Source organism: Tasmannia lanceolata, unplaced genomic scaffold (assembly GCF_043159265.1).
Source record: "Tasmannia lanceolata isolate RefF3 unplaced genomic scaffold, GAP_Taslan_0.1 ptg000026l, whole genome shotgun sequence".
Taxonomy (NCBI): Eukaryota; Viridiplantae; Streptophyta; class Magnoliopsida; order Canellales; family Winteraceae; genus Tasmannia; species Tasmannia lanceolata.
In genome coordinates this window covers 1-15,810 of record NW_027518703.1, presented here as the reverse complement: position 1 = coordinate 15,810, position 15,810 = coordinate 1, and the positions used below count along the sequence as shown (strand labels likewise).

The following is a 15,810-nucleotide window of genomic DNA, read 5'->3' as shown; positions in this document are numbered from 1 at the left end:
ATTCAGTAAAATAATAATAAAATAATATTTCGACTGAAATTTCGGCCGAAATGACTGAAATTTTGTACATTTCGGATATTTCAGTTTCAGTGCATTTCGGTTTCAGTCTGGACTGAAATCCGAAATTTTGGATTTTGGTCGAAATTTAAAACCATGCCCGCAAAAGGTCCAGGGCCAACTGGCTTGAACGCATCGGTGTCGTGGAACGAGCCCAGTAAATTGGGATCATAGGATCTCATCCATCCAATTCGAGGGTTGTAGATGGGTGCTTAAAAAACGTGCAAGAAATGAGTTGATAGCTGATAAAAAATAGGGCAAAAGTCACATTGATTTGGCTGTCAAATTAAGGAGTATGAGTTTGTGTGCACATGGATCCGTTTCCTCATAGACGACCATGCAGTTGTGCTCGGCTGTTGGCACAAATGAATTTGGTTTTTGTTAGGATTTGTCAGATCAGACCGTTGGATTATCTTGGTGTAGATTAGGCAAGTGGGTTGAATGGGATTAGGTAAGTGGGTTGAATGGGAAAGCTAGCTAGATTAGGTAGCTTAATTAAATTAGCAATTAGGCCAATCTTAGTAGGTAGGAATTTTATATTTATCTCTTGCCTTGGTTATGCCTATATCTTACTATGTTTTAACCCTTTGAGTGTTCTATATAATAACTCATTGGGCACTTTGTAAAGTATTTTAAGATTAGTGAAATCTTCTCTCCAAAATTTAACATGGTATCAAAGCATCGACTCTGAGCACAACGCACGGAGTTTCGTTCTCCGGCGGATGGCTACATCAGCTATCCGCCGGGTCTCCGTCAGTCCCCATCACAATACCATTGCAACTCTAAGTCCTTTGCACCTACCTCTCTCTTAGACCCACGCACAAACAGGTTGTGGGCGTGTGGTTTGGTTTGAAATAAGCATGTCATCCTCGTCAAAAAAAACAAGATTCAACTCCCTATGTGGCCCATAAACCGAGAGCAATTATCAAGCCTTGCCATGTTGTGGTTTGGTTCACGAAGAGTCAGGCCTTGTTTGATATCAACACCCAGTCCATTTGCCTTAGCTTATACAAAATTGGTGGACCGTAAATTTGATATCAGCACCCTTCTCTATTCTCTTCACACCCTCGTTCGTTATATCTTCTCGGATTCTCTCTTGGCTTTTGATCCCTTATCCATATTAATAAATCTCATTTGCTTTTACCCCAAATTTGACATCAACACACCTTATTCATTTGTCTTTTATTCGATACTCTAATGTCTAACTTTTTATGTTTGCAGCCCTCTTTGTGTACACACTGTTCAATCCTTTTTAATAAGTTTCATCTGACCTTTGATGTTTGCCATTAATTGATGTCCTTATTAAGCCGCAAGTTGTCGCTTCTTATTTTCTTTTTTTGTTCTCTATCTTCAATTTCTTCAAAATCTTCCTTTTCTCTACTATTTCAGTTGAGGTTCTTCAGTCCATTGAGGTATGTGCCTCGGACTTTTGGGGTGTGTCCTGAAATAGTAGCTACTCTACTCAATTGAGGTACTTCAGTCCATTGAGGTAATATACCTTGGACCTATGGAGTGTGTGCCTGAGAGAGTCTTCAACTTCTTTGTGGATCGTTCCCAAAAGTCGATCCATCTCTTTGCCATTGTGGCATTGGTCTATTGTGACCCGTTTTATGTAAACTTGCCCATCGAGGCCTTGAGTCACATCTAGCCCATTGTGGCTTCCTTTCGGCAACCGGCTTTGGCGTACATTTGGCAAGAAGCATCAATCAAGACCTTCTTCATCAGCTTGGTGTGCATTGCATCGCTAGGGGACATTTTATTGTAATCAATTTGGAAAATTTTACTGTAAGCAAACGTTTATTGATTTTCAATAGATATACGTTTGAGGGGGCGTGTTAAGATTTGTCAAATCAGACCGTTGGATTATCTTGGTGTAGATTAGGCAAGTGGGTTGAATGGGATTAGGCAAGTGGGTTGAATGGGAAAGCTAGCCAAATTAGGTAGCTTAATTAAATTAGCAATTAGGCCAATCTTAGTAGGTAGGAATTTTATATTTATCTCTTGCCTTGGTTATGCTTATCTCTTACTATGTTAAACCTTTGAGTGTTCTATATAATAACTCATTGGGCTCTTTGTAAAGTATTTTAAGATTAGTGAAATCTTCTCTCTAAAATTTAACATTTTCTGAAGCTTAAAAAAATAAAAAAATTGGTGCACATATACTGCACGGTCAGTATGTGCATGGAGTTATATTCGATTTTCTCAGAGGTATAAAAAATTTCAATGGTGATCTGCTTGTATTTTAGAATTTCTATTTATGTGTGCTTGTGAAGTCCATTATTTTTCAAAATGTACAGTGGGGCCCACTTCTTAGGATGATCCAAACCGTTCATTTGTTCACTTGTTGGCCCACAACGTAAATGGATGTACCCTTTAGTTTGTCTCCGTAGGATGATCCCAACCCTCCGATCTATAGAAGGTTTCTATAATGCGCAGTCCTTCTATAGATCGGAGGGTTCCACAGGATGCAACCTATTTACATTGTGGGCCGGCCAACAAATGAACGGTTTGGATCATCATATGACTTTTTGAAAAATATAGGACTTCACGAGCTCACAACATATAATTTCTCTATATTTTAAAAGAATCTAATCTTAATTAGAGAATGTCTTAATAATTTTTTATAACAAATTAATATGTAAATATTCACTCATTGATAGAAAAATAATTTTTTTATATTCTTGTTGGATCATAAACGTTCCATATCATATTTTGATAATGGCACTTGTCAATTTGTTTTACACATCTTTGAATATCTTTTTACTGCGCGCATTTACAATACTCAAGATGCAATCAACATCGAATCAAAAATATTTTAAAACAAAGTGATGGAGCGGTGCTATTATCAAAATTCGGTAGCGGAGATGTCAGTTACCTTACTAAATTAGTCTTTTAATTTATAATAAACCGTGGAAAACATGTTTAAAACATAATTTGTTAGATTCTAAACGGATCCAAGTATTATTTCTGAGAATCTTGAACGTGGATTTATCTGTGGGGTAAAATCAGATCTAATCGTGCACAAACAACGAAAAAGTACACATAAAAATAAGGCAAGAGATGAAAACTTTGATGGTTGAGCAAGAAGCCTATGTCTACAGGCGAGAACACGATGTTCCACTACGAGAAAACAAAATTATAACGTTTAAAACATGACTAACTTGCAAACTGTAACAACTACGCACTATTCATCTACTACACCCACTCTACTCTATTAAAGATCTCAATTTGTTTCAAATGTTATTTCATCCCTTTCAACTGCCCTTTCAACATTTTTACTTGCCCTTTTCTACTTTATCAGACTTCGGAACGACGCTCAGATTAGGGTTATTGATTGAACTGATCTTTGATGCGAGCACCTCCAAGAATAGTAGATCAATCTGCTTGCAAAAACTTGGTGGGCTTCTAGGTTCTTGTCAAATGAAGCAAAGAGAAAAGAAAGACACATCCATGAGAGGGGGGGATTGCTCGTCAGAGTAAGGAAGCGATATGGTGATGCGGCAAAGGAAAATAAGAAGGCATCAGTCGTGGGAGGGACTTTTTAAAAAGTTACACATCTATTTGAGCAAGACATTGTATCAGCAATTTTTATTTATATGGAGAACTCGAAGGTCACATTGGGTTACAAGTACGTGGATTTAGGAAAATTGCAACTAACAGGTTATTCTAAAGTCTCCGGGAAAAAGACAGGCTGACTCGCTAGTCCACCGAAAGTCGTGTAAATCTGTTCCAACTAAACCCCGTTGTCATACGAATTCAGAAGCGAAGCAACATCAAAAGGGCCTTGTCTTCGTCCTTCAATATTTCATCAACCTTGTAGAGCTGATCCACATCATCAACCTTGTGGAGTTGGTCCACAAGCCCATTGAACACAGTAATTTGTTTCAAAAGATTCTGGCCTTCTTGCATCTTTAACCCGTATAATTCTCGCTTCATATACAATTGGTTCGTCAAGCTTTTTGACATGTAAAGCATTTCCAACTTCTCCCATAATTTAGGTGTTGCTACTTCTTCCATAACTTTGAACATAAGTTATCTCCCAGCCTTAGACTCAATGTGTTCCCACCCATTATATGTCATCTTCTTTGGCTTTCCATCATTTCTTTTGAACACCTTAGCCAGACCATGTTGAAAAGGAATGTCATTTACCCTCATTTGCCATAGGGTGAAATTGTTCTTTTTGTCACACATGCCGATGTTGAACTGGGTAGAACTCGACTTTACCGCCATCTTTAATCATTCTTCACTTCTCGTTGTAGGTCCCGAGAATCTCTTGGATAAATTTTCTACCCTCCGACGATCACTATAACCGCCATCCAATCATAACACCCATGATCGCCCCCTGCCTCAAGAATCGCTCCAACTACATATATGATACCATTTGTTGAGAAAATATGCTAGACAAAATCCGATCCGATCATGCACAAACAAACAAAAAAGTAGAAATAAAAACGAGCCACAAGATGAACATTGAGATTTTGCCTGCTTAATTCGGCCAAGATGCCTACATCCATGGGCGAGGACACGATCTTCCACTCTGAGAAAATAAAAGTACAAGTATTACAAGAGGCATGGTTTGAAATTTCGGTTTCAGTATATATTTCGGACTAGCCGAAACTGAAATTTCAGCCGAAATCCTGAAACTTCGGTCGAAATTGGGTATTGACGCTCGAAATGTCGGTTTTTTGGGCAGAAATTTTGTAAAGGAACAGAAAATTAATATTTTGTTTAAAATTTCGCCGAAATTTCGACCGAAATTTTGTACGTTTTGGAAATTTCGGATTTCAGTCATTTCAATGTCGGTGTTGACCGAAATCCGAAATTTCGGTCGAAATTTCAAACCATGACAAGAGGAACCTACAAACACGGAAACTTGTAAATTGCAACCCTTTTCCTTGTCCGCTGAACCAGGACTATACATAAGAGACCATACAATAATTATTTGAGAAGGTTGTTTCAATGCTAGATTTATCCTGTTTTAATGGCGTTATTTAAAGGAAAATGATTTATACGCTCCAGTGTTTTGATAGACATGCGCTCCACTTGCTAGTCGTGTACTATTTAAAGGGATGTGAGAGGATTTACGGTTCTCCAAAAGCTCTTTAAACCCTTTAAATGCTACACGACAAACAAGTGAGCGCATGTTTATCAAAAACATTGGAGCGCTGAAATCATTTCCCGATTTAGATTTTGTTGTTGCTACAGTGTTTCTATATCTAATAAAATAAGAGAATAAAATAAAAATAGCCGTTAGCTTTGACGTACACAATGGAAGCATTTTAAGCAATCACTCATTAGTTTACAGGTGGGCCCCATTTATTTTCTTTTCTAGATCCATTGCACCCCAGTACTGGAACATTGATTGGAATAAATCTGTAGTCATTGTTTATGATGTATTAGGGCCTCTATGCAGGCCTCACTAGTACTATAAAACTCATCATTAGGGAAATAACATATTCACTGATTTTCTTCCAAGGGCCACCCCTTCTACCGTTAAAAGATTACTCATAAATACACCAAAGGAGGTGGCTGGGAAAATTTGGGTGAATTTATAAAGTTTCCAACTCATTATTATATATGTGGGAAAAAAATGGGTGAATTTAACTATGACCACCCTTCTTTGTTTCCGTGACATCTTTCCACAGTCATGAGACTACTAGGAGGGGGTGGCCTTGGTGAATAAAAGGACAAGTATATATCGTTCCCCACTAATTAGGGCACGTTTTGCTATCATGATTTTTTTTTTCATGGAATATTAGCTTACCCAATGGTGAGAGAGCGGAGGAGATGCATTGATACGAGAGGGACTGAATGAGAGAGTAAGAAAAGCCATGAACAACCAGAAAACAGAAAACTCCCACACAAAATATGATTTGGTTTTTTCCTTGTTTTTTAGCCACTTCTCGCACTCTGCTCATTCGTGCCCTCTCAAGTCTCCCCTTCTCGCACCTGACCTATCTCTCTCTCAGCACTTGAAAAACTTTTTTTTTATCATGAAAACAATTCATGGTTGCGAAACATAGCCTTAGTGTACATGGGTTCCATTATTTTTGCTAGAGGGCCCGCAATTATAGGCCCACTAGTATATCACTGATTGATACATGCGTGTTGGGACCCGAGTAGAACTCACCCTTAAAAGCTAGCCGTTGAGGAGTGGGTGCCCAAGTCCTTATAACCCAATCCACATCCATCCACTTTTCGGAAGTGGGATTTTTTTCGCTTTTGGGTGGAAGCGTGTTGGGACCCGGGTAGAACTCACCCTTAAAAGCTAGCCGTTGAGGAGTGGGTGCCCGAGTCCTTATAACCCAATCCACATCCATCAACTTTTCAGAAATGGGATTTTTTTCGCTTTTGGGTGGAACCCCCAACAATCTCCCCGTCCACGCAGAAGCAAAGTGGACAATGTCGTCCCTCCATGCGGGATCAATGTGGGAACTACGAGATCTTCCCCAAGGGTTTTTTTACGTCCTCGGAGGCATAACGGGGTTACTGAGATCTTCACCATGGGTTTTTTCCATCCTCGGCGGTACACCGGGGTTAACACGCCCCGGCTCTGATACCACTTGTTTGGACCCGGGTAGAACTCACCCTTAAAAGCTAGTGGTTACAAGGAGGGTGCACAAGTCCTTATAAGCCCATCCACATCCATCCACTTCTCTGATGTGGGAATTTTTATTTTTATTTTGCGAGAACAACCGACATTTTGGCCATGCTTCCTGCCGGAGAATGCTCTCTACAATGCTTGTAGACAACCTTTTCCCCTCTTTCTCAAGTTATCTCCTCAATCTTCGAAAGACAACAGAATGTCTAATCTATGAAGGAAAACTCAGCATCAGAATGTCATTTTCTGTGAGAATGAAGTGACGATGAAAGATAAACGAACATTCATGACATTCCCTCCAAAAATTACACTGGTTATGAACAAAATGACAAAGCTATTCTTTTAATACTTTTTTTTTTTTGTTTTTGTAAAGGATGGATTGAGCTATGTTGTTCTTGTCTTATGATTGAGCTATGTTGTTCTTGTCTTACATTTTTCCATTTCCCTTACATAGTAAATCACTTTTTTATATTAAAAAATGTTTTATTTCATAATAATTATAATGTTAAATATTACATTTTTTTTTTCACACCTCTAGTTTATTTTTTAATTGATTTTCAAGAATTTGATAATCCATGAAGCGATTCTTACGAAAACTTGACAGAATTCTCCAAATTTTCTATGGTCCCCCCCTTCAAAAGAAAACTAAATGAAGCTTGAATGAAACTGATTCCCTATATTCAAGAACATCAATTCTCATAATATTCTCCAAGTTGCCATAAATTTCCTAACTATGGCCAAAATTGTCTTGTGTTTTTTTTAACTTATGTATGAATTGAACTTATAACTAAATCACAGTTTAACTTTTGATTGAAATTCTTAAGACTTATTATCATTGGGGAAATGAAATTTTCAACCCCTTTTGCTTGTTTTTACAGAAAAATGATTGTGAGGGTGGAATATAAAGCCTTGATTCTTTCTACCACACAAAACCCTAAAAAGAGAAACCCTAAAATTCATATATTGCAATAATTGGCATTTTTCCCCTGTTTTGGATACTCATGATTTGATACAATGTACAGAGAGTTCACATTCATATCAGGTCTAGGCTTAAAGTTCAGTCATGGTAATTTGTCAAAATTGCCCTTGCTGATTGTTGTTGGCAATGCCTGTAGTTTTCATGGTAATATGGGTATTTTTGTCTTTTTGGGAGCCTTTTTCCTCGAACCTTGATACGAGTGAAGGCCTTGGACGACTGTCGTGGGGGTAAGAAGACCAATATGCCCCTACTTTTTGTGGAATTCTTATATTATAAAAATTTTATCTGTAGAAAATAATAGGGCTATTTTTGACTTTTCACTTGTGGGTGAAGTTTAAAGTTTTTGCCACCTCATAGTGAATCATAAGCTCTATTATTTGTGTTTTTTTTCTTTTCTTGCTAACCAATGAAAACTCAGACACTGGAATCAGTTCGCATTTATCACTGTATTCATGCAGATAGGACAGAAGCTCACTGTCTTTATTTCCATATATAATGCTCCATAGAGAAAAGGACAAAAAATCTATTTCCGGATATAGTATTTAGCCAATAATTGCTTTCCCTAACGACCATTTTCTACATTTCAACCATGAAAAAAATTTCCAAGGAATATTAGGGGGGCCAGTTATGAGAATGAGCAGAGATGGAAGGTGGGAGGAAAAAAGATGTTAGAGAAAGATTGCTTAGACAAAGTAATTGTGCAGTGCGATTTTTTAAATGTGATAAAGTGGTTTAGATCATCTCTTTTCCGTGGAGATTTGCTCAGTGGAATGATGAAATATCAAACTTAGTGGGAGGATCCGATATTTCATGTAAAGAGATCGTCTAATTCAGAGGCCGATAGGCTAGCAAGGGATGGTTGCTCGAGGTCGTCTTTGGAAGTCTTAGATTTCCTTCCCCGTGTTTTCTTGGAGTGGCTTTGTGATTTGTTCTTTCAATGCATCGATCTTCTTGATCGTCAGGGTTTCCTTGTGTTTCTTTTCGTTGTAATATAATTCTTTGCCGTTAAAAAAAATAGTGGTATGTAGTGTGTTTGGTTATCAACCTCGGAGAATAGTGGTAGGGGGTATCATTACCAGTATAGAGAGAGAGGAGAGAGAAGAGAGAGAGAGCACCATTCTCAAGAAATTCAAGCAAAATTCCACCTCTTTTGTAGATTTTGGCTTGAATTTCATGAGGGGACAAGAGTGACACGTCAGCAGACATGCAATGATTGACTAGAAGACATCCCTGGGAGTCTCCAGGGATTTCAGTGCTGTATAGGCAACAAGCAAGGAATTTTGCTGATGTGACACCCAAATGCCAACCAAAATCCCCTCCCTCATTCTCAGCAGTTGGGCACTCCAGTATTTCCGTGAAATAATTTTTCATGGTTGCCAAACATGGGCTGCCATAAATTTTCTTCCTTTTCTTGCGGGCCAATTCTTACTGATTAACAGAATGCCACGAATATACCCTTGGCAAAACTCCCATTAATCAAATCCTGTGTGGGGTCTTTCTCTTGATGCTGTGACAACTACATCGAAAAGGCTATCTAATTAAATGACGAAGACACCTAGCTAGAAGATAAATATTTCCCTGTAAAGTACATTATATATACATATATTTACCATAAATAAATGCCTTGAAATCCCTACATTTTAACTATAAATAGCATCACAAGATGAGATGAGTATGAAGGAAGATTTCTTGTGGCTATGGTTTTTGTTAAAGCTTATTACAAAAGCATAAGGTCCTAACATCTGTGAATTCGAAAAGTATGCATGAAATTGCAAAGGAACACCCAATCATGCATGACCTGACTACTTTTTTGTCCATCATCTTCTCTATCTAATATTCCAAGTTTCAAACTCAAACTAGGGAGTTTAAGCTTTTTTATAGACCAAACCACCTTTGTCAATCTTAGAGAATTCCTGTCTAAATTAGTTAGTATCTGAACTCAAATCCTGCAATATTCCATTCTTTCATCCACAGCCTCTATCCAAGACAAATATGGGTTTAAGAGATATAGAGGCTACACTGCCACCAGGGTTTAGGTTCTACCCAAGTGATGAAGAGTTGGTCTGCCATTATCTTTATAGAAAGATTGCCAATGAGGGACCCTCAAATGGAACTTTGGTGGAGGTAGACTTGCACAAGTGTGAGCCATGGCAGCTACCAGGTGAGTGACCCTTGCATGGCCTAATTCTCTCTCTCTCTCTCTCTCTCTCTCTCTCTCTCTCTCTCTCTCTCTCTCTCTCTCTCTCTCTCTCTCTCTCACACACACACACACACACACACACACCAGAAATAATTGGTAGTCTATTTTTCATTTTTTTGGTGGGTGAACTGGGAATATCTCTCTCTCTCTCTCTCTCTCTCTCTCTCTCTCTCTCACACACACACACACACACACACACACACCAGAAATAATTGGTGGTCTATTTTCCATCTTTTGGTGGGTTAGCCGGGACTGAATTTGTGACTTGACTTCATGGCCCTTGTGTATTTAATAATGCTTAATTGTTTTGAAGAAGCAAATATAACGTTATTTGGGTTTTCCAAAACTTGATCCATTGCAACATAATTTTACACACTAGAGATAGCCAAGAATAAATTTATCCATTTTTTTTTTGTAGGGAGCATACATTTGTTTTAATTTTTAAACACTCTCATTCGCTGTTGCAATCCAAAGAAGCCATGTAAATGAATGAAAGGGTTAAAAGTTAAAGAGAGGGGTGTATCTTTGCAAACAAAGGGGTATAATATGAAGTCCATTTGATGTATTAATTGTAGATAATTCAAACTTATATGTTAAAAAATATTAATTGTAGATAATTTATTTAATATCTATTTTACTTTCTCTATTGGAAAAAATCATATAATTTTTCATCAATCATAAAAAACCATAATTGATATCAATTTTCAAAAAAAAAAAAAAAAAAAAGGAATTGTCAGTTCAAATTTATTAGTTTGATAGGGAATTGCGAAATATAATATAAAAAAAAAAAAAAATTAGTAATTTCAAGCTCAAAATAATCATTAATCATGATTAAGAATAGGTATTAGGTTAAAATTCTGGTTTTTCTTAAGAATAGGTAATAGATATTAGTAATTTCAAGCTCAAAATAATCATTAATCATGATCAATAATGGCCTTGCCATTATTGAAAATAAAGGTCGGTATTGCCCCCAGATATTTAACTCTATGGTTATGGAAACTCCTTTCCCCCAGCTAAGTTACACCCAATTGAAAAAAGATAGAGATAGAGAAGACAAAAGCTCCAAGTAGACAAAAAGACTTGGAAGGAAACCAAAACCTTAATGGTCCCAAAACCTCTTTCCACCTCACCTTTGGGTTGAGAACATGGAATAGAAAGTGTTAAGCCCTATGCTAGCTGGAATTGATAAGGGTGTTGCAACTTCTACAGGGTGTTTATGAAGTTAAAAGGCACTATTAGCCTTTAAAGGGTAGTAAAAAGATCTTATAAAAGAGAAATGAACATCATTTTGCACTCAGTAAAGTAGATGTGAGGTGTGCTCCTAAGGTTTAGTATAGACCCATGTGAGTTTCTTAGTTGTAAAAATTATATGATTGAAATTAGCATGAATTAGTAATACAAAATTTACTCAACACACATTGAGAGAGAGAGAGAGAGAACAGTCATGTCTCATTGGTAATGTTTTGATGAAAAATATCCATGCAAAATTAGTATACTTTGGTGGTTGATTATTTACTGATTTATATTTTATAATCTCAGATGTGGCTAAGCTAGGGGCCAATGAGTGGTACTTCTTCAGCTTTCGCGACCGTAAATACACCAACGGTTTGCGTGCAAATCGGGCGACAAAAGCCGGATACTGGAAAGCCACTGGAAAAGATCGACCGGTGTTTGATACTACTACGAAAGTGATAATTGGGATGCGAAAGACCTTAGTTTTCTACGGTGAAAGAGCTCCAAAGGGAATCAAGACTGATTGGGTCATGCACGAGTTTCGGCTAGAGAACCCATATATGCCTCCTAAGGTTGCACCCCTACCCTCACATGTGCAGACACTAATACACCAGCTTATAGCACTTTGGTAATTCACTAAATATGTGCAGCTTTCATGCTACACATATAAATAGGGAAATAATATCAGCACAGCCATGTTTTGATAATAGGGGCGAACTCATCTTGTCCTATATGCTTAACTAGCTGTTACAATTCCCAAAATGGTGTCAACAGCCTTAGACAGCTGGTTAAAGCATATGGGACAAGTTGAATTCATATCTATAACCAAAACATGGTAGTGCCCATATCAATATATTTTATATATATGCTACTGATATTGGCACTACCATGCATGATTTGATACTTGCACTAACACATCTTGTATTTTCTGGTTTAATTGGCTTTTAAGAGCTTTTTGTGAATTGAAATAGCCTTAGTTAAATAATAAAAGACAAGATGAGTTAGTGCAACAATGTTTTGTTAATGGGGCAAACTCACCTTGTTTTACACTTTAATTGGCTGACGAGAGCTTTTAGAGTCTTGTAATGGCCTTTGACAGCTGCTTTAAACAGAGTGAAATGAGGTGAAATCGCCGCATTATCGAAACATAGCCGTGATGATGACATTTGACATTTGTTTATCTTATACTCTACTTTGATTGCTTCAAATATTTCTTCTCTCTTTATGCTCTAATTTGGTTATAATATCCATTGACAGGAAGATTGGGTGTTATGTAGAGTTTTTAACAAAAGCCAGGGAGAGTCTTCCACCAAATTTAGGTTTGCATTTGATCATGACAACATTGGTTGCTCTGCTCTAAATATGGGGTCATATCCTCCCATTGACCAAAGCTTGCCAAATGGGTATAAGCAAATGACCACATTTTCCAACATCCCACAGCAAGAGGATAGCATTCCTCCAAATAACCTCCTAAATCTATCAGTTTTGCACTATAGTTTTCTTGGGTTTCCCCAAGAGATGGATAGTGCAGCCATCAATGAAAAAAATGCTACAGATGGAGATGAGTATAGCTTTCTATTGGATATGGGTTTCGGAAATCAAAAGTTGGGGGATGGAGGACTTCCAAATTTAGGGTGAATGAGGTTTGAGGATACGAGAGTCTTATAGCTTGCCTTTTGAGTTTATCATTATTAGATTTTGTTTGTAATATGGGGTTGTTTGTGATTAGGATTTGAGGGATAGATAGTATGTAATTATGTTGTTGAATATTGGCAGGTTGGGATGCAAATATTGCTCTTGTTGTGTGTAAATATCGCAATTGTATTATTTATAAAAATAAATTCTTTCACTTGGAAAATAAGTTTGAAGAACCTTGGTCTCTTCTTTTTTCTTTGTTCTTTTTTTTAATATGTACCAAGAACTCATCTGCTATTTTCTCTCTCTCTAGCTTTGGGCATGTAACAATATACTAGGGGTGCAAGTTTTGCCCTGTCAGCCCTGACCCGCCCTGAGCCCGAATAGGGTCAGGGCTGGATTTTCCAACCCTGAGGGCGGGTCAGGGTTCATTTTTTTAGACTCTAACTCAGGTCGGGTCGGGTTCTGGGTTAATGCCTCGGGTACCCTGACCCGGCCCGACCCTAAGTTTTCTATTATAGAATTGAATCATCTGTGCATGTTTCTTTTGCTAATGTTTTCTATTATCTTGGATTGATGTTTCTTTAGATTATTATTATTAATTGTCTTTGTTGCCTGTTATGTTGTTGAATTCATATTATCTTATTTTGTTCCCTTTCTTTGTTTATTGATCATTTTGTTCTATATGATAAGTGGTTGCTTTATTTTTGGCACTCTTAACAGGTATTTGCACTAGGGTCAATTAGGGCCGGCCTGGCCCTGCCCAATCAGGACCAATCAGGGCAGTCCAGGGCCAGCACTGAGCCCTGTAGGGCAGGCAATGGGTTCAGGTTTTTCGGCCCTGACTCAGGGTCAGGGCGGGTCAGGGCCGAGATAATGGGATCCAGGGTTGGGCTAGGGTTTTGAAAAACCCAACCCTGTTGCAGCCCTACAATATACCCTATGAAAACCATAAAATTCTCTCTGGGTGTCCATCCATCTCCACATGTCATTTTGCTAGTGGCCCATAAAAGCAACTAAGACTTGTATTTCAACAATCCCTAAAAAAGTTTCTAAAAAAAATAAAAAGGCACGTGATAATTTTCAAAATCCATGTATTTTAGTCTTTAGGTTTCAAATTTTCCGGGGAAAAAAAACTATTTTGGAACAAAACCATGGCAAATGTGTCTACTAAGCATTAGAAATCTCACTTCCAAAGAAATTTTTTCCAAGGAACTTTTCCATAAAGCTCCATTTGGATTACAAGAAAAAGATTGTAGACTAATATGTTTATGGTTAATTTAGAAGTATATCATCGTAAATTGAAGGTCCCTTTAAATAAAACTTGAATTGGATCCGTCGTAAAATTTTCCCTCCCAAACTTAAAAAAAATAATAAAAAAAATCATGCAATCCAAACAGGGCGTAAGGGTCCGTTGTAATCTAAGTAAAAGAACATATTCCAAATATCCTAAAAGTTTATTTTACCACTTTGCCACTGAATTCGTTTTGAAATGCACCCGACTTAACGGTCAAGAGCCATAAAGATATTTGCATGAATTTATGGAGAAGCATTGAACTTATCTAGGCATCCAAATTGAGTTTTATGCCGTAAAATTAGTTGTCATTAAATCATAGGATTGGTTTTACATTTTGATTTACTGTGTATAATGGATCAATGAAAAGGAAAAACTTTACCCCGCCCTCAAAAATTGTGTACTAAAGATTTATTAAAATATACGTTAAAAAGTTAATAATTGATTTACAAAATTGTAAATAACGCATAACACTTTTAGAATTACAACCACAAATTATAAAGTAATTTGATCAGAGATTCTGATAGCAGGTCTGGTAATGGAAGTTAGTTCTAGGCCATGGTGCACCAGAATGCAGAACAGGAGAGCAGTGGCTTCCTTCTCCCTCCAGACACTGAAAGAAAAAACAGTTCCAAATCATTATTACCCCAATAATAATAATAATAAGAAGAAGAAGAAGGGATTTTGCTAGGATCCATCGCAAAAGGTATTTCACGGCTGGTCTGTCACATGTCAGATTAGCCACCTCATGAATGGAGACAAAAGCTGTTGTCTTCATTCATGAGGTGGCTCGTCTGACATGCGACAGACCAGCTGCAAAATGCCCCTTTGCGATGGACGCTAGCGATACCCTAATAATAATAATAATAGTAATAATAATAAGGGATTAGTTAGCGTCCACCACAGAAGACATTCCGCAGATGGTCTCTTGCATCTGACAGCAGCCACAGAGGCTCACTTTTCAGCAGATTTTGTCTTCATTCACAAGGTGGATGCTGTCAGATGCAACAGACCATCCGCGAAATGCCTTCTGCGATGGACGCTATGTACAACATGAACCAACTGCCACGCCTGCGTGTCTTATGAATATTGTTGGTCATCACAAGTCCAGCCTATTGCCCTTGATCCCACCCACTCTTGGGATTATTCTAGACTTCCCATTGAGCATGATGAAAAAGAAGTCATTTGAAAAGTTTTTAAGACATTGATTTTTTAACGCCTCAACTTGTGAATGAGATCTCAATTCAGCATAAGATCTGGACTCACTGGGTTGCCTTGTGATGGCCCATCAGATTAATGATCCCAATCACAAAGTACATACACCAAGTGTGGATTGGATCATGGTTGTTTTCACAAATCAAGACAACATCAGTCGTCCTAGCCTATCTCAAATAATAATAGCAATAATAACAGTGTAATGATATAATAATTAATAATTAAAGGAAACATTACAATTATAACATTTTATATAACAACCTTAGGGGCCACCCAAGTTTTCCATTTATATATAGTATAGATTTGGAGACATATCTCACAACTTGCTAGACTCGAAACAGACTTGCATGCTTGGCAAATTGCAGTGTGTCCGAGTTCCAGAACTCCACTGGTTAGCCATAAGCAAACTGAAAGGCACAATTAAATGGGAAAGAGGACGTAAATCAAAATACTACTATTAAATATTCGATGACTCAAAGACTTGAATCACAGCATTTTGAAGTGGGTTAGTGATGACAGGATTTTGATGAGGGTTAGTGATGTAGTAGCAAAGCCAAAGGTTCTAACTTCTGATTTGCGAGAGATGGGAGAGAGGG

The 15,810-nt window shown here is 37.6% G+C and overlaps 1 protein-coding gene across 1 annotated transcript; it reads left to right on the top strand.

Moving 5' to 3' along the window:
* The first annotated feature begins 9,343 nt into the window (after nt 1-9,343).
* Nucleotides 9,344-12,952, top strand: LOC143858775 (protein CUP-SHAPED COTYLEDON 3-like). Its single transcript, XM_077369489.1, has 3 exons — nt 9,344-9,798; nt 11,377-11,642; nt 12,328-12,952. The coding sequence occupies exons 1-3, from the start codon at nt 9,630-9,632 to the stop codon at nt 12,706-12,708; spliced, it is 816 nt and encodes a 271-aa protein (XP_077225604.1). The 5' UTR covers nt 9,344-9,629; the 3' UTR covers nt 12,709-12,952.
* Nucleotides 12,953-15,810: the final 2,858 nt, after the last annotated feature.